Here is a 22,192-nt window from a genome sequence, read left to right on the forward strand (position 1 = left end):
ATTGTATTTTCTCATACGGTGCTCTGTACTTAGTAAGCACTTGATAAATAATTGATTGATTGATGGATTCTACACTTCTGGGATTTGTGCCCAGGGGCCCAGCCAGATTGAGCCACAGTTAGGTCTGTGGGGGAGAAGGGACAGGTGTGATTGACATGTACGGTTTGCCTTGCAGGCTTCTGGGGACATAGTCGTTGTGTGCTTGGTGTCGGCCCCAGCTGCAGTGCTTTGAACAGTCCCTGCTCATCCCGAGGACCAAGCCCTGGCCAAAGCAGGGATCTGTTTTCAAAGCTGTCTGAAATCATTCTAAAATTTCTACATTGGCTTCATGCATGCTCCCTTTCTGTCCAAAAATCTGAGATCTTTACTTCTAGATCATGGCTAGCTTGTCAGCATAGGCTAAGTAGGGAAGTGTTTTCCAGTTCTTGTTGGTAACGCTAGAGGAAAGTGGCATTTTTAGTGATTCGGGGGTGGGAGAGGGAGACCCACAGAGGGAACAGTGTGGGGGTTGGCGGTCAGTATGCCATGTTCCTTGTCTCCTCCTCGTTGGTGCTTGCCTTGTGAGACCTCGTGTGCTATCACACTCTGGTCATTGTGCTTTATCCTTTAGAATCCAGATGTGCCCCAAACAGGGGGGCCAGCTTGTGTGAGGGAGAACATGGAGTGGGCCTTCAGGGGGCGGGTTGGACTCAGAGAGAATATCACCGAAGGAAAACAAGGGAAACATTTCTCTCTGACAGAGCAGTTGTGCACCCTGGAAAAAGGCTGGAACAAGTGCAGCCTTTGAGCTGGAGGGAGATAGGTGCGTGCTTGGAGACTGAAGAATCCTTCAAGGCAGAGGAAGGGTTCCCACAACTGTCATTTTGGCCTCATTGTGACCCTTTGTTTGTTCTGTTCTTAGCATAAAAAGCTGGGCCCGAGAGGAGATGTGGATGTCAACATAGAAGACAAGAAAGAGGAGAAGAAGCAACAAGGGGAACTGTACATGTGGGATTCCATAGATCAGGTAGAGTTGAAGTTGGTTTCGTTGTGAATCAAGATATCCCATAAAAAAAATATTGTGTGGTAAGGAAAATTCAGAAACAATTTTTCTTACCAGTCCTGAGGTGGGAAGAAGCCTTAAGGCAGCTGAGGCTTAAAGAAGAAGGAAACCGTGGAATCGATGTCTTTCCCGGGGGCTGGGAGGACTCAGGGATCATTCCTTCCCAGGCATGGAGAGATGAAAACCCTCCTTCCTCATTCCCTCCAGGGCATCCAAGGCCACTGATCGTGGCAGCTCTTCTAGGCACCTCTGGTGAAGAGATGGCTATATTAGAGCACAACCTCTAAGTAGGTGGGGCCTCTGAGTAGGCTTGTCCCACTATCCAAAATCTTCGCTCCTCGGCACAAAGCTGTGGAAGGGGTTACCATTAGCCCAAACCCCCTGCCTCCCTTCCCTGAAGCTGGAATAATAATAATAATTATGGTATTTGTTAAGCGCTTACTATGTGCCAAGCACTCTTCTAAGTGCTGGGGTAGATATGAGGTAATCAGGTTGTCCCACGTGGGGCTCACAGTCTTAATCCCCATTTTCCAGATGAGGGAACTGAGGCACAGGGAAGTTAAGTGGCTTGCCCAAGGTCATACAGCAGACAAGTGGCAGAGCCAGGATTAGAACCCACGTCCTCTGCCTTCCAAGCCTGTGCTCTTGACACTAAGCCATGCTGCTTGGCTGACCTGTGGAATACCATGTTGGATGTAGACTTCTTAATTTTTCTTTTCTTGAATGGTATTAAAGTGCTTACTTTATGCCAGGCACTGTACTAACTGTGACATTTAAGTGCTTACTGTGCGCCGGGCACTGTACTAAGCCCTGGGGTGAATACAAACAAATCGGGATGGACGCAGTTCCTGTCCCGCATGGGGCTCCCAGTCCCAATCCCATTTTACAGATGAGGGAATTGAGGCACAGAGAAGTGAAGTGACTTGCCCACGGTCACACAGCAGACAAGTGGCAGAGCTGGGATTAGAACCCATGATTTGCTGACTTCAGTGCTCTATCCACTGTGCCATACTGCTTCTCTGTACTAAGCACTGGGATAGAATCAAGATAGTTGGGATGCACAGAGTGTCTGTGCCACAGTGGGCTCTTAATCCCCATTTTACAAATAAGGTAACTGAGGCACAGAGAAGTTAAGTGACTTGGCCATGTTCACACAGCAGACAAGCGGCGGAGAATTAGAATCTAGGTCCATTTACTCCCAGGCCCGTCCTCTTTCCCCTAGGCCACACTGCTTCTCTGAGAGTGTCTGCTTCTGTCTTAAGAAGACTGATAATGCTGGTCTTGTGTTCTAGAAATGGTATCGGCATTATTGTGCCATCGCAGATGAGAAGCTTTCTTTCAGTGATGATATAGAGCAGAGCGTGGAGGAAGATTCCCCAAAGGTTTGTAGTCTCTTTCTTCTTGTCCCATTCACTTACCCTATTCCTTTGGAATCTGACTCATTTCAGCATGGGTTTGGATGTGTACACCAGGGTTCACCTCATCCCTGTTCTTCCTCTGTTCCCTGGGCCAGATCATTTCTAACTTGGGAGTAAAGGTAGAGAAGGAAATCATCCTTCTACAATTCCACGAAGTTGGTACCCTAAAAGTCATGGGAGAAAATTGAAATTGCAGTTCTGCTAAATCAATCGATCAGGGATATTTATTGGGCGCTTACTATGTGCAGAGCACTATACTAAGTGCTTGGGAGAGCACAATATAACAATTAGGAGACAAGACAGCGGAACTATAGTTTGACTCCAATATGTGACACTGTGAATCTCTTAAAGAGTCACCCTACACCCCTACCATCTACTTTTCAGCAGGAATAACAGTCACCAGTGCCTACTTGCTGGGCACATCAAAATTCCCGACAGCTGCATTGCTCTTTTGGCAGAAGGAAAGGAAAGTTCATTGTCCTTCCAGTTGTAGAATTATGGATGTGGAATGGCTTATCCCTGGGTACAGATTTAACTCCTACAAGATGATGATGAAGGTATTTGTTAAGTGCTTACTATGTGCCAAGCACTGTTTTAAGCGCTGAGCACTGTTCTAAAGATAGTGGAATGGTTTCAGGTACCTCCCCACCCCCATCCAAACTTCTCTGCAAGGTTCTTCTGTCTCTTCAGGCCCCGTTTTAGGTCTTGGAATTGGGTCTTGGAATTCAGTGGTCTATGTGGGAAAAGTAGGAATTTCATCCCATCTTTCATCTGAGGGTCCAGCCAAAAGTCAAGTCAGTTTAAAAGAATCATGTTAGAATGTGTGCGCATTTTCTATGTGTCCAAAGGGGTTGGCAAAGATCTTTGTTCAGGGAAAGGGAAAACAGTAGGTTAGAAACAGACTCCAATTTGAATTGTTTCAAGATTTTGAGGAGTTTGTTGAAAATGAGCATAAATTCCTCCATAGTGGAGAGTTTGTCCTCATTACACCACTTATCCAGCCCAGATAAGAAAACCAGAAAAAAACTGTAACTTTCCGTGGACTCACTTAAGTCTAATGGGAAATTCCTCCACTGAGATTTGAAAAGTTGAAAAGTCACTGATGCTGGGAAGAGGCTGCTTGTCTCAGGGAAATTTGGGATGTTTGGGTGCCCATCCTTTGTAGGGTTTAATTGTGGTCTGACTTGATTATGCTTTCTGAGCATTTCCATCCTCCAAAATGGGGTGGAACAAATGAGTCCAGAACTATGGAAATCAGGCGATGGACAGTTAATTAAGGAGCTACTCGTCTTGATTACTTCAGCCCCGCAGGCAAGCCATGAGATGCCTTTCCAGGATTAGGTGTGCAAAGAATTGGAGGAATTATTACAGCAGGCCAGCAGATGGGGATCTGGGCAGAGTTGTAAAGAAAATTTTTTTTAACTCTTTTTATGATTGTAGGATGTAGCCCAGACTGATCTGCATTTTGGTGAAAAGTGGTTTCACAAGAGAATGGAGAAGAGGACAAGTGCTGAGAAGCTGCTTCAGGAATACTGCGCAGAAACTGGGGGCAAAGACGGAACCTTCCTAGTCCGGGAAAGTGAAACATATCCCAATGACTACACACTGTCATTCTGGTATAACTTAGCATTTCCCCTTCCATCACTTTGAAATAGCTTTTTTTCATTTCCCCAAAGCTAAAGAAGCTGAAAAAGATGTAGAGTTTTGCTTTAAGATTTGATTTAGGTTTTCCCTTAATCCATCCTGGGTCGTCTAAACCTTCTTTAGAATGGATAAAGGGGCTGGATCGGTGGCGAGGGGGAGCTGGCTACAGTCTGCCAAGCGTTCAGTCACGTTTCGGGGGCTTGGGGGTGGGAAGAGGAGGTCAGAGGAAAGGTGGTATCCTGATTGGAACCCTATCCACCTCGGAGCTACAGTGGGCAGCAGCGACTGCTCTTGCCCATCTGTTCCTCCCCCTTTCAGCCCATGGGCCAAACTACCGGTGCCTCCAAAGTTGTGGAAGCCGGGCAGCCACCAAAGTGGAAATCACGACTTACCAAGGTGTGGATCTCAAGGCCAGAGAAGGAGTCCATGTCTAGAAGATAAAAAAGCCCCTGTTCTAGTTGGGGAGAGGAGGTGAACGGCTGCTCTGCCTGTGGCTCTGCGGTTCCCTTCTCTAGAAGATAAGCTCTTTATGGGCTGGGATTGTGTCTGTTTATTGTTGTATTGTACTCTCTCCCATGCTTGGTACAGTGCTTGAATGAATAAATGAATTGATGGATGCTTTGAGTGCACAGGCCGGAGGGGCTGGGGCAGATGCCACAGCCTGCACTTCCCTCCTGGGCTTGGGATCACTGGGGCTGCCATGTGCCCCGATTGATCCCTGTATAACAAAGCTCCTTTCTTCTGTGGACTCGACTCCTGTGGGAACAGAATCCCTTTGGGTGCTGAGATAAGGAGCCCATAAGAGCTGATGGTATTTATTAAACACTCTAAATGTGCTGAAGCAGTGTGTTAAGTGCTAGGGTAGATACAGATAGTCAATTCAGACACAGTCATTCCGTAATCAATGATATTGTGTTTACTGTGTGCAGATCACTGTACTAACCCCTTGGGAGAGCACAGTACAATAGAGTTGGTAGACACTAGCCCTGCCTTCAAGGAATTACAGACTAGTGGAAGAGTTCTTGTGCCACATGAGGCTCATGGGCTAAGAGGTGGGGAGAGCTGGTATTTTATCCCCATTTTACAATGGGGAAACGAGCACAGAGAAGTCAAGTGATTAGCCCTAAGTTACACAGCAGGTTGGTGACAGAGTGGGCCAGCGACAGAACTAGGATTAGAAGCCAGACCTTGTGACCCCCCAGTGATTTCAGGGAAGGACTGATAACCCAGCTGACTGGCTCTTTGAACCAGAACTAGGCCCAATAGTCCATCAAAAGAGCACCGTTACAATCTCACATTCCTTCCTGCCTTCACGATATTACTACTTGGTTGTTCCTTCGACACCTTAAACATGACATGTCTAAAACAAAATCCGTCATCTTCCACCTAAACCCTGTCCTCTTCCATACTTTCCAATCACCTTAGACAGCACCACTATGTCTCCAACTCACAAGCTTGTAACTTTGGTGTTATCTTCAACTCATCTCTGTCATTCAACCCACATATTTAATCTGTCACCAGATCCTCTCAGTCAAACCGTCACAACATGGCTAAAATCTGCCCTTTCCTCTCATACAAACTATTACTACACTGATCCAAGCACTTATCCTATCCCGCTTTGATTACTGTGTCGGTCTCCTTGCTGACCTCCCTGCCTCTTATCTCTCTCCAGTCCATACTTCACTCTGCTGCCTGGATCGTTTTTCTACAAAAATGTTCAGTCCATGTTTCCTCACTCCTCAAGGACCTCCAGTGGTTGCCCAGCCACCTGTGCATCAGACAGAAACTCCTTGCCATTGGCTTTAAGGCACTCAATCAGTTCTTCCCCTCCTACCTTTCCTCGCTGATCTCCAAATAAACCAGCTCACACACTTTGCTCTTGTAGGGCAAATTCTTCTATCTCGCTACTGGCCTCTTGTCCAAGTCCTCCCTCTGATTTGGAACTCCCTCCCACCTCATATATGATAGACCGCCACTCTCCCTACCTTCAAAGCTTTCTTGAAATCACATCTCCTCCAAGAAGCTTTCCCCTACTAATCCCTCATTTCCCCTATTCTCTCACTCCCTTCTCTGTCACCTATGCGCTTAGATCTGTACTCATCAAGTACTTGAAATTCACACCACCTTTAAGCTCACACTCTTATGTACATATCGTACATATCCATAATTTGTTTTACTATCTGCTGCCCCTCTAGACTATGAGCTCCTTGGGGGTAGGGAACGGGTTTACCAACACTGTTGTGCTCTCCCGAGTGTTTAGTACAGCACACACTAAGCACTCAAATATCATTGATTACTTGCCTAAGGCAGTAAAGCTCAGCTCAGTTAGCCAAGCTGTCAGGTATTCAGCTTGGCCTGAAGTTGGCCCAAATCCAGGGTCATTCAGAAGATTGCAGAATGGAATTCTTTCTCACCATCATCACTCATGTTTTCAAATGACCAGCAACTTGCACTGCTGAGTGCAGGGCACTGTATTAGCACACAATACTAGTAAAAGACAAACTGAAGGGGTTTACAATTTAAGCAGACCCAAATTGCCAACATACAGTAGGTAAAAGAGAAATGTAGTGGATATGAAAGATTAAAATAAAAATAGGTCATCAAAGGTATTAATTGAGATGCTCGTGATGACAGGAGTAGGAAGGTGGGGGATGAGGTGGGGAGTGGCTTGTGGGGAAAGTGCTTTCCTAGAAGGATTTTGAAGATGGGGAAGGATGTGACTGTTGGATTTGAGTGGGAAGGGATTGAAGTGTGAGCAGTGGGTCAGAGAAGGGAGAGTTGAGAATGAGGCACAGCTAGGAGATTAGTTTGGGTGGAGTGCGAGCTGGTCTGTAGTGGGATAAGAGAGTGATAGGTAAGCAGTAGAGTAACACCTGTGAGGTTTAGCCAAAAAGAGGTCATTGGAGATGTTTGTGAAAGCAATCTTAATAGAGTGAAGGGAGTGAAAACCAGATAGAAGGTGTCAATCAGTCAGTAGTATGTATTGAGCATCTGTTGTGTGTGCAGAGCATTGGACCAAGCATTTGGGAAGAGAGTTAGTGGAAGGCGAAGACAGCGGGTAAGTATTGCCCTCTAGAGTTGGATAGGGACCGTCTCTATATATTGCCATCTTGTACTTCCCAAGTGCTTAGTACAGTGCTCTGCACACAGTAAGTGCTCAATAAATACGATTGAATGATGAATGAATGGATGAATGAGAACAGAAGATGGGGTGATGGCTGGAGGGATTACTAGGGTTAAGGAATGACTTCTGCAATATGTGGAAGATGTATGCTTGGGGAAGGTAATCATTTATTAATATAAATTATTTATATTAAGCTCTGACTCCACTCCAGGGGATGGGTTTACCAACTCTGTTGCAGTCAATTCTCCCAAGCTCTTAGTACAATGCTCTGCACACAGTACGTGGTCAGTGAATACCACTGACTGATGGATTGATTAGATGGCGTCAAAGCAGACTGAGTGGTTAAGTGTGCGGGAAGAGTTGGTGCCAATGTTTTTAAGCAGTGACTGGTTGGCTTCCGACCTTTAGCAGGGAAGCAATGGATCTGGCCTAAAAGCAGCACCAATCGCCCTCTCCTCCCTCCCCTCCCCACCCTCACAGGAGATCTGGCCGAGTCCAGCACTGCCGCATTCGGTCCATCGTAGAGGGCGGCACCATGAAGTACTACCTGACTGACAACCTCATGTTCAGCAGCATCTACGACTTGATCCAACACTATCGGGAGGCTCACCTGCGGTGTGCCGAGTTCGAGCTGCGTCTAACCGATCCGGTGCCCAACCCCAACCCGCATGAATCCAAACCGTACGTTCCCCTGGGTCCTATGGTGTTCAAGTCTTCGGTCAGAATTGTTGGGGAGGAGAGCTCATCATTTTAGCCTTTCCAGAGCTCACTGCTGAGGCTGGTAATGGTGGACGCGTGTAAGCCTGGTGTGGGCAGGGAGTGTCTCTCTTTATTGCTGAATTGTACTTTCCAAGCACTTAGTACAGTGCTCTGCACACAGTAAGCGCTCAGTAAATATGATTGAATGAATTGAATGAACGAATGAGAAACAGATTCTTTTATTGGGGGAAATTATGAACTTTTAACTCTATGACTGACGAGGACTAAGAGACTTTAGCAAGTGAGCTCTGTGTTAAAGGCCTCTGGAGAAGATTCTATTTTAATTCTCCAGGGGTCATTTTTAGTCTTACCCAGCACCTTCCCAACAGTGGCCTGTGTTTTTCTTTTTAATTAACAGCCCCCAAAGCTCCAGGCTTCATTTTCTTTTAATTTGGGCAGAGCAGCATACTGTCCTCTGCTGTTAGAGTCCCTCATTATTGTTCACCTTGAAAACAAAAGGGAAAATCAGCTTTGGCTTTGTAATGAGAATATTGGAAATGGGAAGGAACACACTCCAAAGAGTGGTTTTTGGAGTGTGGGTTGCTAATGAACGTATCCTAAATTATGCCTGCAGTATCTCCCTCTTTATTACAATGCAGCAATTGTCCTCAATGTTTTCTCTCTATGCTCCCCTCCACGCTCCTATCCCTGAAAACCCCTAGTAACAGCAAATTGCATTTGCCAAACCTGAAACTTAGTTTGCCACACTTTTTGCAGTAACCAGCCTGGCTGCTTAGTGTCATGTTACGTAAAGATAAGTTGATTTAGTGTGCATTGCCGTACACAGGCAAGCTCTGCTGATGTTGAACCCAAATAATTTGGTATGTTGCAGTATTCTGTAAACTGCTGTCATGTGTGACAGGTTGGGAAAAATCAAACAGATAATGTATCTTGAAATTTGTGAGGCTTCCAAATCAGGACGCGTGGGCACCAGTTCCTCTTGCTGAGAGACACTTTGACAAGCCTCACTGGATTTTTTTACCTTTCTCCATCCCACCACCTCCCCGCAGCTGGTATTACGACGACTTGAGCCGAGGAGAAGCTGAAGACATGCTGATGCGAATTCCCCGAGATGGAGCCTTTCTGATTAGGAAAAGAGAAGACGCAGATTCGTACGCCATTACGTTCAGGTAAGCGTCGAGCAGTGTTGCTGGATGGGTTTATTATTGTTATGGTATTTGCTAAGCGCTGAAGAAGGCAACGGTAAACCACTTCTGTATCCTTACTGAGAAAACTCCAAGGATACACATACCAGAATGACTTTGACAGAAGGTGGGACGTTCTGAAGAGGGTGCGTGCATGGAGTGGCAATGGGTCGGAAACGACTCGACGGCATTTGAAGAAGAATTTGTTAAGTGATGACTGTGTGACATGCACTGTTCTAAGTGCTGGGGTAGATACGGTTTAATTGGGTTGGACACAGTCCCCGTCCCAATGGGGCTCACAAGGTTCACAAGCAGTCTCTTCTTTCTGGGACAAAGGGATAGCTAGGCTAAATGCTGTTGATCGATTGCTTGGTAGGGCATTTTCCAGCTGGCCTTGCCTTCAGGTCAGCTCTGACTTAGCGTTCAAGGCCGCCCTGTGTACTGTCTAGGAAAGGTTATCAATTAATTTGGTTTCTTCCGACCCTTCCAACACTTAGCTCTGTAATCAATCGTATTTATTGAGCGCTTACTGTGTGCATAGCACTGTACTAATAGACACATTCCCTGCCCGCTCTGTACCCTCTAAGCACTTGATATTTACCCCACTCTCAGCCCCACAGCATTTATATACATAATCATAATTTATATATATTAGTGTCCATCTCCCCCTCTAGACTGTAAGCTCCTTGTGGGCGGAGGACCGTGTCTACCAACTCGGTTGTTTTATACTCTTCCAAGTGCTAAGTACAGTGCTTTGTACACAATAGGAGCTCAGTAAATACCATTTATTGGTTCAGTCTCCTCCACACTGAACTGTTGGCCAGTCTAGGCTCTGTCTCGTACTATCAGAAGATGGAGGGGCTGTGTCTTGGGCACTTTTAGTTTCACTGAGTTATTTGGGGCAGGCCCAAATCATCCCTGGAACCACACCAAAAGGTCATTCCGAGTAGTTCTCCTTTTTTATTTTTCCCCTCACTCCCCTCAGCTGACAATCGCGCATTGGGTCACTATTCCCGAGCCCCGGTTCAACCCTTTCTTTGCATCCCTTATCCACATTTGGAAGGTCGCTCCCAGCAGGCCCACAGACTTTTACCTTGTTCCTGGATATGGTTACCTTATGGGTGAGGGTCACTCTCGTCTTTTCTCTTCCCTCCCAGTCTTGGTAAGAGGAAGTTCTTGAAAGGAGATTTACCTTGTTCTCAGGGAAAAATGAAGGGAGCCACGTTCCTTCAGGACAGTGGTGGAGACAGTCATTTCTTTTGCATGTGAAGAAGGAAAGGTAGCGTGTGTTTGCTCAGTTAAAAGGAGATGGCTTGTGTCTGCTTAATTAAGTGTTGTCGAGGCCTCTGGGGGCAGAGTCAATTTGAAAATTCCAGCATGTCAGCCCTCATGAGCCTTTCGCAGATATTCAGTTAGTACAGTGAGATGCACCAGTCTAGGCCCAAATGTGGCTTTCTTCGATTTGGTGGTTGGTGTTTCTGTTTGGGAGGAACGACTTTTAAAGTAACAGGCCATTTTTTTACTGAACAACTTCTTAGGGAAAGTCTGACTCCATTGAATCCCATGAATATGTTCCTCCTTAGACTGTGAGCCCCATGTGGGACAGAGACTATGCCCGATCTGATTATCTTGTATCTACCCAGTGCTTAGTACAGTGCTTGCCCCATAGTAAGTGCTTAATGACTACATTTATTTTATTATTGCTATTTTAAATATGTGTGGCAATGCAAGATACAGAACTAACCAGGAGATCAGATTCATTGGGTTATCTCTTGTGGTTAGATTTGCTCTTCCAATTTTTGAATAGTATTCTCTCCCTTGGAGGTCCCTGAATCAATCAATCAGTCCTTTGTATTTATTGGGCACTTACTGTGCACCACTGCCTTTGCAGTTAGCTCTGATGAGCTTCCTTTTGGGGAAGGATCTGTTAAAGATCCTTCTGTTAAAGATCTCACACAGCTTTGCTTTTCTAAAAATGTGTCTCTAGAAAAAAAAATGGCAGTGTCCCACGGTCTCTAAAGCCACAAAGAAAGAAGTGAAAGTTGCCAGTGGGTGACTGTATTTAGAGAGTAAGAATGGAATTCCTCTGAAGTGATCAGGAATTTCCTTTTTGAAAATAGATTCATGATGACAGTAGGGCCCTGCAGAGTTAACACGTCCATGTTGCCCATTTAAACTCATCTCCGGGAGATTCTGGAATCAAACCAGTGATGCCTTGAATTAGAATGGCGTTTTAATTTTTCAAAGAGCCTTTCACATCAGTTCTCTCATCTGTTCTCATAACATCCTTAGGTGGTAGGAATGATTAGCTTCATTATACAAACCAGGAAACTGAGGCCCAGAGAGGTTAAATGATTTGCCCTAGTTCTGCAGTGGCAAGATCTCCTGACTTCCCAGATCTGTGTAGTTTCCATGACACAAATTCCTGGGACCATTTTTTTAGTACTACTTCTTAAGCGCTTACTGTGCACCAAGCACTGTGCTATGCCCTGGGTAGATACAAGCTAGTCAGATTGGACACAGTCCATGTCCCACAGAGGACTCGCAGCCTTAAGCCCCATTTTACAGATGAGAAAACTGAGGCACAGAGAAGTGAAGTGGCTTGCCCAAGTTCACACAGTAGGCAAGTGGCTGAGCTGGGAATAGAACCCAAGGCCTCTGAGTCCCAGGTCCAGGCTATATTCACTAGACATTGCCGCTTCTCCACTTCTACATAATATTGGGTCCTTCCATTATTCTGGTCCAGTACAGACCATTCAAGTTCTTAAACACGGGCCCTGTCTCTCAGAGAAAAGAACAGTCACACTGGCCCCTGAAAGAGGCTAGTCCAAAAAGTGCAGAGGAGAGGAAAATCTAAAAAGTTTTCTTTAGACACCTCATGTGCCCTTCTTTCCTCCTTCAAGGTCTCTGATCTAAATAAGCCTTCCCTCATGGCCCCAGTGTCCTCCATTACCTGCCAGTGTTTCAGTTGCGACTAATATCAGTCAATCAATCAATCATATTTATTGAGCGCTTACTGTGTGTAGAGCACTGTACTAAGCGCTTGGGAAGTACTAATAGACTGTTAGTAGCTTGAGGTCAGGGAACCTGTTCTTTATACCTTGTTCTTTTGGGGTTCTTCCAAGCATCGTACAGTGATTTGCACCCAGGAGGCATCCAAAAAAATGCCACTGATTGTTAAGATCCTGAACTGCCTCAGGGCAGCAGTGACTAGGGGAATATCCCTGCTGGTTCCACCTGTGAATTCTTTGTTTCTCCAGGGCAAAGGGAAAAGTGAAGCACTGTCGGATTAATAAAGACGGGCGCCATTTTGTCCTGGGAACTTCAGCCTACTTTGAAAGTTTGGTGGAGCTGGTTAACTACTATGAAAAACACGCACTCTACAGAAAAATGAAACTGCGCTATCCAGTGACGCGGGAGCTGCTGGAGCGTTATAACACGGCAAGTGATTATCCCCATAGAGACTCCGTGAAGGAGAACGACAGTCGTCAACACAGATGAATCTGGTCAAAATTGGTGGGAATAATGATTCGCCTCAGAAGGATCTTAAATCAGGTTGCGTGGAGGGGCGGGGGCGGGTGTCGAGGGTGGGGCAAGGAGGAGCCAGGAGGGAACTGTGAAGGGATAATTGCCTGGGTCACAAAGCCATTATATTAATATTGCTTTCTAATCGTTCGGCTCCGAACAGCTCTCAGGGAGGAAGACTTTCCATGATTACTTCTCTGTTTTAAAGCTGGCACTCCTTGCCTGGGAAATGGTATACTGCTTGTAGGAGAAAAGGGGAAGCAATAGAAAAGGATTAACCTGTCAGGATTACAAACAAAATGGCCAAAAACCCTTTGGAAGAAGGGAGATGACAGGTTTGAGGGACTAAAGGCTATTGAGCCCCATTGCCTGATGGAGAGGGAGGAGCAGAAAGAAGAGGGTGTCGTCACTCTACCAGCATGGTGCTGACCCATGAGAATAAAGAAAGGAAATGGCTCCCAGGTATCCCTCTTCCTGTGAAACAGGTCTTGTTGTTAGAGAAAACAGGAGGGACACAGGGCAGAAAAAAGCATGATGCCAGAAGGGTGGGTGCATTCAGATATGATTTCTTGATCAAAGCCTCATCACTGCTCTTTTGCACAGTGATGTAAACACTCTGGACTATGCAGTTGCCCACGCCTAGTTTTGCCAGTGCCCGTGTTATTGTTTTCTCAAGTGGGAAACTCTTTGAGGGCAGGCACTGGGTATTTATAAAGGACATTTTGGTTTGGACAGGTCCTACTCTCCAAAGTGCTGGCTCCCCACATCCAGCCTGCACGTGCCAAGGATGTGTGAGGGAAAGGAGGATGAAAGGGTGGGCCGCAGCACTCCGGAGGAGTGTGAATGCTAGTCATATTTTGGCAGGGCCCGACAGATGGGGTTGTTTCCAAATTCCCCTCAGGGCACAGCAAGTCTTTTAGATGAGGCTCTCTGTGTTATCTTTCCGTGAGTGTGAAATGACAGCACAAACCTGATTGTCGGAAACAGTGAGCATCAATGTGATTTACTGAGAAACTGAAGTACGCTACTGAAATACCGATAAGCCGGTGTCTTAATCGGCCTCAGTGCCACGCTTGGTGAAGTAAAAAGTTAACTCAGACCCAGGTTCTAACACTTGCATCAGCCGTTCTCATCTTTGGTTACATCACCGGCTTCTAGTGGTATTTCACCTTTCAAGGTCGAGAAGCCTTCTTTCAGTGTCCATGTTGGTGTGAGTCAGGTTCTTTGCTTCTCCTCCCAGTCTCTCCTGCTCCCCGCAGCCTCCACCCCACCGACTCCTGCCTCTGTCTCGGACAAGATGTCAGGATGTGGGCTCTTGGCTGCTGCTGCGGCGCTCTGGCCCAATCTGTATTTTGAAAGCTTTGCTTTCGGGTATCCAGGCGTTGATGACTGAGGGCATGTTGGCTCCAGACTTCTCCCTCTGGTCTATGTATGATTCATTCATTCAATCATATTTATTGAGCGCTTACTGTGCGCAGAGCACTGTACTGAGCGCTTGGGAAGAACAAATCGGCAACTTAGTCCTTACCCAACAATGGGCTCACAGTCTAGAAGGGGGAGACAGACAACATAACAAAACCAGTAGACAGGTGTCAGTACCATCCGAATAGAGTTATAGCTGTATACACATCATTAATAAAATATAGTAAATATGTACAAATAAAATAGAGTAATAAATATGTACAAATATATGCAAATGACTCTATTATTACTCTGTTTTACTTGTACATATCTATTCTATTTATTTTATTTTGTTAGTATGTTTGGTTTTGTTCTCTGTCTCCCCCTTTTAGACTGTGAGCCCGCTGTTGGGCAGGGACTGTCTCTATATGTTGCCAACTTGTACTTCCCAAGCGCTTAGTACAGTGCTCTGCACACAGTAAGCGCTCAATAAATACGATTGATGATATACAAATGCTGTGGGGAGGGGATGGGGGTAGGGCAGGGGGGGGTGATGGGGAGGAGGAGGAGGAGAGGAAAAGGGGGGGCTCAGTCTGGGAGGGCTTCCTGGAGGAGGTGACCCCTCAGTAGGGCTTTGAAAGGAGGAAGAGAGCTATTGTGTGGCAGTTGTGTGGAGGGAGGGCATTCCAGGCCAGAGGAAGGACGTGGGCCAGGGGTCGACAGTGGGACAGGTGAGAACGAGGCACAGGGAGGAGGTGAGCGGCAGAGGAGCGGAGGGTGTGGGCTGGGCTGGAGAAGGAGAGAAGGGGGGGTGAGGTAGGAGGGGTTGAGGTGATGGACAGTCTTGAAGCCGAGAGTGAGGCTTGCCACCAGTTGATTGCCACCAATAAGCGTGATGACTTTACCCTCTCTAGACTATTCTCCCTTCTGAAATCTGAATGAGTTTTCTTTCAGCTTTTTGGCTCAGGTAATCTGAACCATCTCTGCACAGGACTATCTTATTCTGGCCTCTACCTTCTCTGCCACATTCCCCTCACCCCTCTCCCTTTTGACCCTCTAACTCTCTGTGACCCATGTCTAGGGAGAAGAGATGTTCCAGAAACTTTGCAGTGCCCATTCCACATTAAAAATGCTTTGAAAAGTCTTCCTTTAGAGAAATCCCATCGGGATAGCATGGTGCTTCTGCAGAATTTTAAGTATTTACCTTGATTTTCTTTTTTTTTTCTCTCAAAGGAAAGGGATATAAACTCACTTTATGACGTCAGGATGTATGTGGACCCTAGTGAGATTAATCCTTCAACGGTATTGTATATTTTTTCACTCGGTATACTTTGCAATGGGAAGACATTGGTAGAAGATTAGAATTAGGGAAGTTCTTTTCGGGAGGGAAGGGTTTGGGGAAAACTAAGTGGAATCAAAGTTTTGAACAACTAGCTTTGTGGTAAAGAGTGAATCATTAAAAGCTGTAAAAAATAGCTCTTCTAAGCCCATGTTTGGAGTACAGTAGTTGCTACCCATCCCCCAAATTGTCGTTTCCCATTTAATATTTAACAATCCTACCAGCCGCCTATGAAGTGTGCTTCGGCCCTGGTTTCACCGAGTCCACTGAGCAGGATTGTGGTCCAAATCCCAAATCTTCCACCGTCTTTGGGGCTATTTTTTGCTCAGTAAAGCCGTATGGCGGACCTGAGCTGAGGGAGTCTGAGTCTTTTAATATAGCAGACAGATGGAGGAGGTGATTGTTCAGACCTGTATAGGACACACCTCAAGCCCAAGCTGAACTCATTAGGCTGCCAACTTCTGTTGGTACTTTTGAACACGACAGCTCAGTGGGACCAAAGGATGATGGGCTGGTGGGAAGGCTGGGCCTCCAGATAGGGTGTTTTAATCAATCAATAAATCAATCAATCTGTCATATTTATTGAACACTTACTGTGTGCAGAGCACTGTACTAAGCGCTTGGGAAGTACAAGTTGGCAACATATAGAGACAGTCCCTACCCAACAGTGGGCTCACAGTCTAAAAGGGGGAGACAGAGAACAAAACCAAACATACTAACAAAATAAAATAAATAGAATAGATATGCACAAATAAAATAAATAAATAGAGTAATAAATATGTACAAACATATATACATATATACAGGTGCTGTGGGGAAGGGAAGGAGGTAAGATGGGGGGGATGGAGAGGGGGACGAGGGGGAGAGCCTCCGAACTCAACCTCGGATATGTCTGTTGCCTGATCTAGGGCCACTGGTGCTCGTGGGGTGGTTAGCACATGGTAAACTACTTGAGGATAGGGATCATGTCTTCCAACTCTATTGTATTATATTGTGCTATCAATCAGATATATTTAGTGAACACTTACTGTGTGCCGAGCACTGTGCTAAGTGCTTGGGAGAATAGTGTAAGCAGTTTGTAGACACATTCTCTGCCCACAATGAGCTACAGTCTAGAGGCACTTAGTTTGGGTGCTTAGTACAGCTTATGGTCTAGAGGATTTGGTATAGGTGCTTAGTATAGTGCTCTGCACATAGTAAGCCTCCCTCTCTTGCCCTCAGTGGGTCATATTAATGGTCCCTGTTTCAGTAAGGCAGGGCGTAAATATATAATAATAATAATAATAGTAATGATGGCATTTATTAAGTCCTTACTATGTGCAAAGCACTGTTCTAAGCGCTGGGGAGGTTACAAAGTGATCAGGTTGTCCCACGGGGGGCTCAGAGTCTTAAGCCCCATTTTACAGATGAGGGAACTGAGGCCCAGAGAAGTGAAGTGACTTGCCCAAAGTCACGCAGCTGACAATTGGCAGAGCTGGGATTTGAACCCATGACCTCTGACTCCAAAGCCCGGGCTCTTTCCCCTAAGCCGCGCTGCTTCTTCCTTGCGTACCTGCAGTGGGGACAGAATAGCCGCAGCTTGAAAAATGTTGCCGCCCAGTAGATGCTGCTCCCAGTAGATGTCACTGTGGACTCTCAGTGTTCAAATTTCCAAGTCTTGGGAGAGAGGAACCAGAGTGAGGGAATGTATCTTAAATAGGAGAATTTGAATTTACCAATTCATAAGCTGCCCCCATGCCTGACTTTTCCTTTTTTTTTTTTTTTCCAAAAGCCTCAGAGAACTGTGAAGGCTTTATATGACTACAAAGCTAAACAAGAAGATGAACTGAGCTTTTGCAGGGGAGCCTTGATTCACAATGTATTGAAGGAAGAAGGAGGCTGGTAAGAGCGGAGCTCCCCGACCGGAGAGCTTCTGGTGGAAATTGTCTGGGGACACGGATCCCACTTTCGGTCGGCCCTTAAAATCAAGACAGACTGGTAGTAGCAGCATTTATTGAGTGCTCACTTGGTGCACTTTGTTAGGTTCTTGGGAACACCAGAATTACTGAGTGACACATTACCTAATAATAATGATGATGGTATTTGTTAAGCGCTTGCTATGTGCCAAGCACTGTTCTAAGCGCTGGGGTAGATACAAGATAATAAGGTTGTCCCACGTGGGGCTCACAGTGTTAATCCCCATTTGACAGATGAGGTAACAGCCACAGGGAAGTCACTGCTCACAAGGAGCTTACACTCGAGAAAAACAGAGATATTTAAATCTAGAGAACGGAGAAATAAAGTGGAACTCTATGCAGGAATGCTAAGGAGAGTGTAAATAAGCAATATGATCTGGTGGGAAGAGCACACAGGCTTGGGAGTCAGAGAACCTGGGTTCTAGTTCCAGCTCTGCCTGTTGCCTGCTGTGTGGCCTTGGGTAAGTCACTGCTCTTCTCCTTGCTTCAGGTTCCTCTCTGTTGTTGGGCAGAGTCACTTCCCCAATGTGGGAACTACTAAAAGTTCCTGTGGACTCCCTGTCAGCAGCAAAGTCAGTTGATCAATGAGTTATATTTATTCAGCGCTTACTGTGTGCAGAGCACTGTACTAAGCGCTTGGCCAAGTACAATATAATAGAGTTGGTGGACACATTCTCTGCCCACAATGAGCTTACTGTCTTAATGCCCCCCATTTCTGGCTTGCGGGGGTCTTCTGCAGAGTCAGGCCTCCATCCAACTTGCCCAGTAGTGGGGTTGCCTTCTGAAGACAGTGATCTGCTCCCTGTAATTTATTTTAGTATCAGTCCCCCACCTGGATTGTAAGCTCCTTGAGGGTGGGGACCCTGTTTATTCTGTTGTACTCTCCCAAGTACATGGAACGCTACGCTGGGCATCATAAGTGCTCAAAAATTCTCTTTGATCGATTGATTCAAATTATAATTCTCCTTCCTTTTTATTCCTTTGCATAGATTAGGTTCATTAGTCCATTCGAACTCCTGGAATGTAGTGTCTTGGTTTGGATGGCATGTGGCAGATTCTGTTCGGGGCCCAAATAGCTTCCCTGTACCAAGTTTAGAGAGTAGTGACCATCCCAGTCCACTTGAAACTGGAAGTACCTGGTGATCCCAGTTGCTCCATGGATTGCTGGGAGTTGTCAGTCCACAAAACTACAGGGTGTTTGTGTGTATGTGTGTGCATGTATGTAATGCTATGCCTAAGGGGGACAGAAATTGGAGTGATTGCTCTGGAGCCTGTGCCCCAGGTGGCTCCACTTTCCCTGGTGCTAGTTAATAATTGTGTTTTTTGTTAAGCACTTATTATGTGCCATGCACTGTACGAAGTTCTGGGGTAGACACAATATGTGCATATCAGACACAGTTCCTGTCCCTCATGGAGCTCACGTTTTTAGGGATAGGGTATTGAATCTGCATATTTGTATATATGTTTGTACGTATTTATTACTCTATTTTATTTGTACATATTTATTCTATTTATTTTATTTTGTTAATATGTTTTGTTTTGTTCTCTGTCGCCCCCTTCTAGACTGTGAGCCCAATTTTGGGTAGGGACTGTCTCTATATGTTGCCAACTTGTACTTCCCAAGCGCTTAGTACAGAGCTCTGCATGCAGTAAGCGCTCAATACGATTGATTGATTGATTCTGTGATGAGCATAACTGGAGCCCTGCATTACTTACCTGCTCACTGCAGCCACTCAGTGCGTCCTTAGTGGCCAGCAACAGTCTGCCATTTCTTCATTGCCCCCTTACTTCTGTTCCAGCGGGCAAAATGACAGATGAAGAGCCTTAATACAAATTTTGCATTCCTGGCTTATGGTTTTTGTTTCTGCTCAATAACTTGATGTCCTCCAGGTATTTCCCATCATCAACCAATAAAAAGCATTTTAGACGAAAGGGAGAGCAAAAGAGGCTTGTACCTGTAAATCACCCGTTTCCATTTAGAAGCGCTGAAGCCCACTTTAAAATTCCCCAGTGAAACAATTGTTCCTGTTGCCTGTCTCTCCTTGGATATCTTTCGGGGAGGACAGCACAGGTGGGATATTTACAGCATATAGTATGTGCATTTTTTGATTCTCAATGCATTATTGAAAAGCAGTGTGGCTCAATAGAAAGAGCATGGGCTTTGGAGTCAGAGGTCGTGGGTTCAAATCCCGGCTCTGCCGATTGTCAGCTGTGTGACCTTGGGCAAGTCACTTAACTTCTCTGGGCCTCAGTTACCTCATCTGGAAAATGGCGATTAAGACTGAACCCCCCGTGGGACAACCTGATTATCTTGTAACCTCCCCAGCGCTTAGAACAGTGCTTTGCACATAGTAAGCGCTTCATAAATGCCATTATTATTATTATTATTTGAGTCTTTTGTTTGGAGGTCTCTGACTGCTCCAAATTTTATTTAGGTGGAAAGGGGACTACGGTGGAAGGCTTCAGCAGTATTTTCCAGCAAATTATGTTGAAGACATATCAACAGTTGACTTTGAAGAGCTTGAAAAGCAGGTAAGTGCCTCTCTTTTTCTTAGTGTAGGCTGACTTAAGTCCTTGTGTGAGCCTGACACTTTGGAGTACAGTTAAAAGCAACCCCAGGTTCTTCACCAAAACCCTCTGAAGAGGACCAGTGGGGTTTCAGCCTTGCTTTAGAGAAAGACTTGTTTAATGTGCAAGAGAAACAACCTTCAGGATGATGATGAACCTACAGAGAATGAATCCTGTGGTTTGAGTTGTCTCGCAGTGAAAATAATTTTGGGGGGGAGTGTTAGCATTAGAGATCTGCTTTGTGTGAGTTGGGAGGGCGCTGCACAGGGAAATGAGGTCTATGTCTTAAAATCTTGAAATTTTGGAGATACTATTATGGTGTTCATTCATTCATTCACTTATTCAATCGTATTTATTGAGTGCTTACTGTGTGCAGAACACTGTACTAAGTGCTTGGGAAGTACAAGTCAGCAACATATAGAAACAGTCCCTACCCAACAACGAGCTCACAATCTAGAAGGGGGAGACAGACAACAAAACAAAACATGTAGACAGGTGTCAAAGTTGTCAGAACAAACAGAATTAAAGCTATATGCACATCATTAACAAAATAAATAGAATAGTAAATATATACTATGATCAGGTTCTATGATGAGATGATACTATGATCAGATGATCAGGTTGTGAGGAGTTTTTGCTTGATTCATAGGTTGAGGAGGGGAGTAACACGCCCAGAGCGTTTCTGCACAAAGATAATCCGGGCAGCAGCAGGAAGTATAGACTGAAGTGGGGAGAGACAGGAGGATGGGAGATCAGTGAGGAGGCTAATGCAGTAATCCAGTCGGGATAGGATGAGAGATTGAACCAGCAAGGTAGCGGTTTGGATGGAGAGGAAAGGGCGGATCTTGGCGATGTTGCGGAGGTGAGACCGGCAGGTTTTGGTGTCGGATTGGATGTGGGGGTGAACGAGAGAGCAGAGTCGAGGATGACACCAAGATTGTGGGCTTGTGAGACAGGAAGGATGGCAGTGCCGTCTACAGTGATGGGAAAGTCAGGGAGAGGGCAGGGTTTGGGAGGGAAGATAAGGAGTTCAGTCTTGGACGTATTGAGTTTTAGATGGCGGGCAGGCATCCAGATGGAGATGTCCTGAAGGCAGGAGGAGATACCAGCCTGGAGGGAGGGAGAGAGAGCAGGGGATAGATTGATAGATTGATTGGTGTTGATAGATTGAGTACTTACTCTCTGCTGAGCACTTAACTGAGTGAGGGAGATGCAGCCCTATGGTCAATTAAGACACAGCTCCTGTGCCACAAGGGGTTCATGTCCTAAAAGGGGGATATAATCAGATCCACATAAAGCAGGAACGAGTAACAGGTAGCAGGAGATGACATGCAAGATAAGCAAATTGAAGAATTTGGGGTAAAATAGAACTTGAGGGGTGCAGTCTTCAGACTCCTACTGTGTCAGGGAAAAGCCATGACTTTCCGGTCATCCAAATGATTGTTCCAGACTCGGCTCCCACGGGGACTGTGTCAGGGAAGGTGGGAGGGGTTACCTCTCCCCTCTGATGGGCCCTGCCTCGAACCCCAGAACTTGTTTTGGTGAGGTGACTTGGCCAGATTTTACCTGGACTCCGCTTCTGGTGGATGGGGAGGGGCCTAACTCCTATGGGGGGCAGCCAGGACCCTGGGGGCTTTCCCCAACTGGAAAGAGAGAGCCTAAACATTGCATTTTATTCCCTAAATGTGTAGGGCTTATTTATGCAAGTTGGAAAACAAAACCTTTTTAACGATGTTGCCAGACGCCTGCAACAAGGTCACCGGCATCTTCATTATTTATCTCTCTCCCCGTGGATAGATTCCTGAAATAAAAATGAATTTTAAGCAGTGCCATGGGCAGTGGCTGTTAAATTATGTGCATTTGAATCCAGCTTCCTTTTCATTATACTTAAAAATAACGTGAAATGTCTCTTCATCTTATACTGACGAGAGCTCCTTGTTTCTCTGCAGATTATCGAAGACAATCCTTTAGGGTCTCTGTGCAGGGGCATTCTGGACCTCAATGCCTATAATGTTGGTGCGTGGACCTTTCTGTCATTGCTTTCTGCTGATCTGGATCCTTTGGGGCCCACTGTGGAGTGGACCCCACTTCTGACCTTAGCTCAGACCCCTTCGTGGATTCTTCAATGCCCCGAGGTCACAGTGGGCATCTCTGTTAGGTGCCAGACCACCTGCAGGGGCTTCGCCACCCAACCGTCCTTCAGTATCCGATATCCCGTCTCTTCCTAGCTGGCCGGCCGGTCTGTGCCGGCGCTGGTGAATCCTCAATTTTA

General features: G+C 45.8%; 1 protein-coding gene across 1 annotated transcript in view; it reads left to right on the forward strand.

Moving 5' to 3' along the window:
• The window catches only part of PLCG2 (phospholipase C gamma 2), an 85,760-nt gene that overhangs the window by 34,993 nt on the left and 28,575 nt on the right, over positions 1 to 22,192 (forward strand). Inside the window, exons 14-23 of the mRNA XM_038754315.1 lie at positions 902 to 1,006; positions 2,335 to 2,424; positions 3,901 to 4,076; positions 7,709 to 7,909; positions 8,998 to 9,117; positions 12,393 to 12,573; positions 15,292 to 15,360; positions 17,169 to 17,278; positions 19,788 to 19,884; positions 21,870 to 21,936. Of these exons, the coding sequence (XP_038610243.1) occupies positions 902 to 1,006; positions 2,335 to 2,424; positions 3,901 to 4,076; positions 7,709 to 7,909; positions 8,998 to 9,117; positions 12,393 to 12,573; positions 15,292 to 15,360; positions 17,169 to 17,278; positions 19,788 to 19,884; positions 21,870 to 21,936 (1,216 nt within the window). The remainder of the gene's footprint in view (positions 1 to 901; positions 1,007 to 2,334; positions 2,425 to 3,900; positions 4,077 to 7,708; positions 7,910 to 8,997; positions 9,118 to 12,392; positions 12,574 to 15,291; positions 15,361 to 17,168; positions 17,279 to 19,787; positions 19,885 to 21,869; positions 21,937 to 22,192) is intronic.

Source organism: Tachyglossus aculeatus, chromosome 11 (genome assembly GCF_015852505.1).
Source record: "Tachyglossus aculeatus isolate mTacAcu1 chromosome 11, mTacAcu1.pri, whole genome shotgun sequence".
Classification (NCBI taxonomy): Eukaryota; Metazoa; Chordata; class Mammalia; order Monotremata; family Tachyglossidae; genus Tachyglossus; species Tachyglossus aculeatus.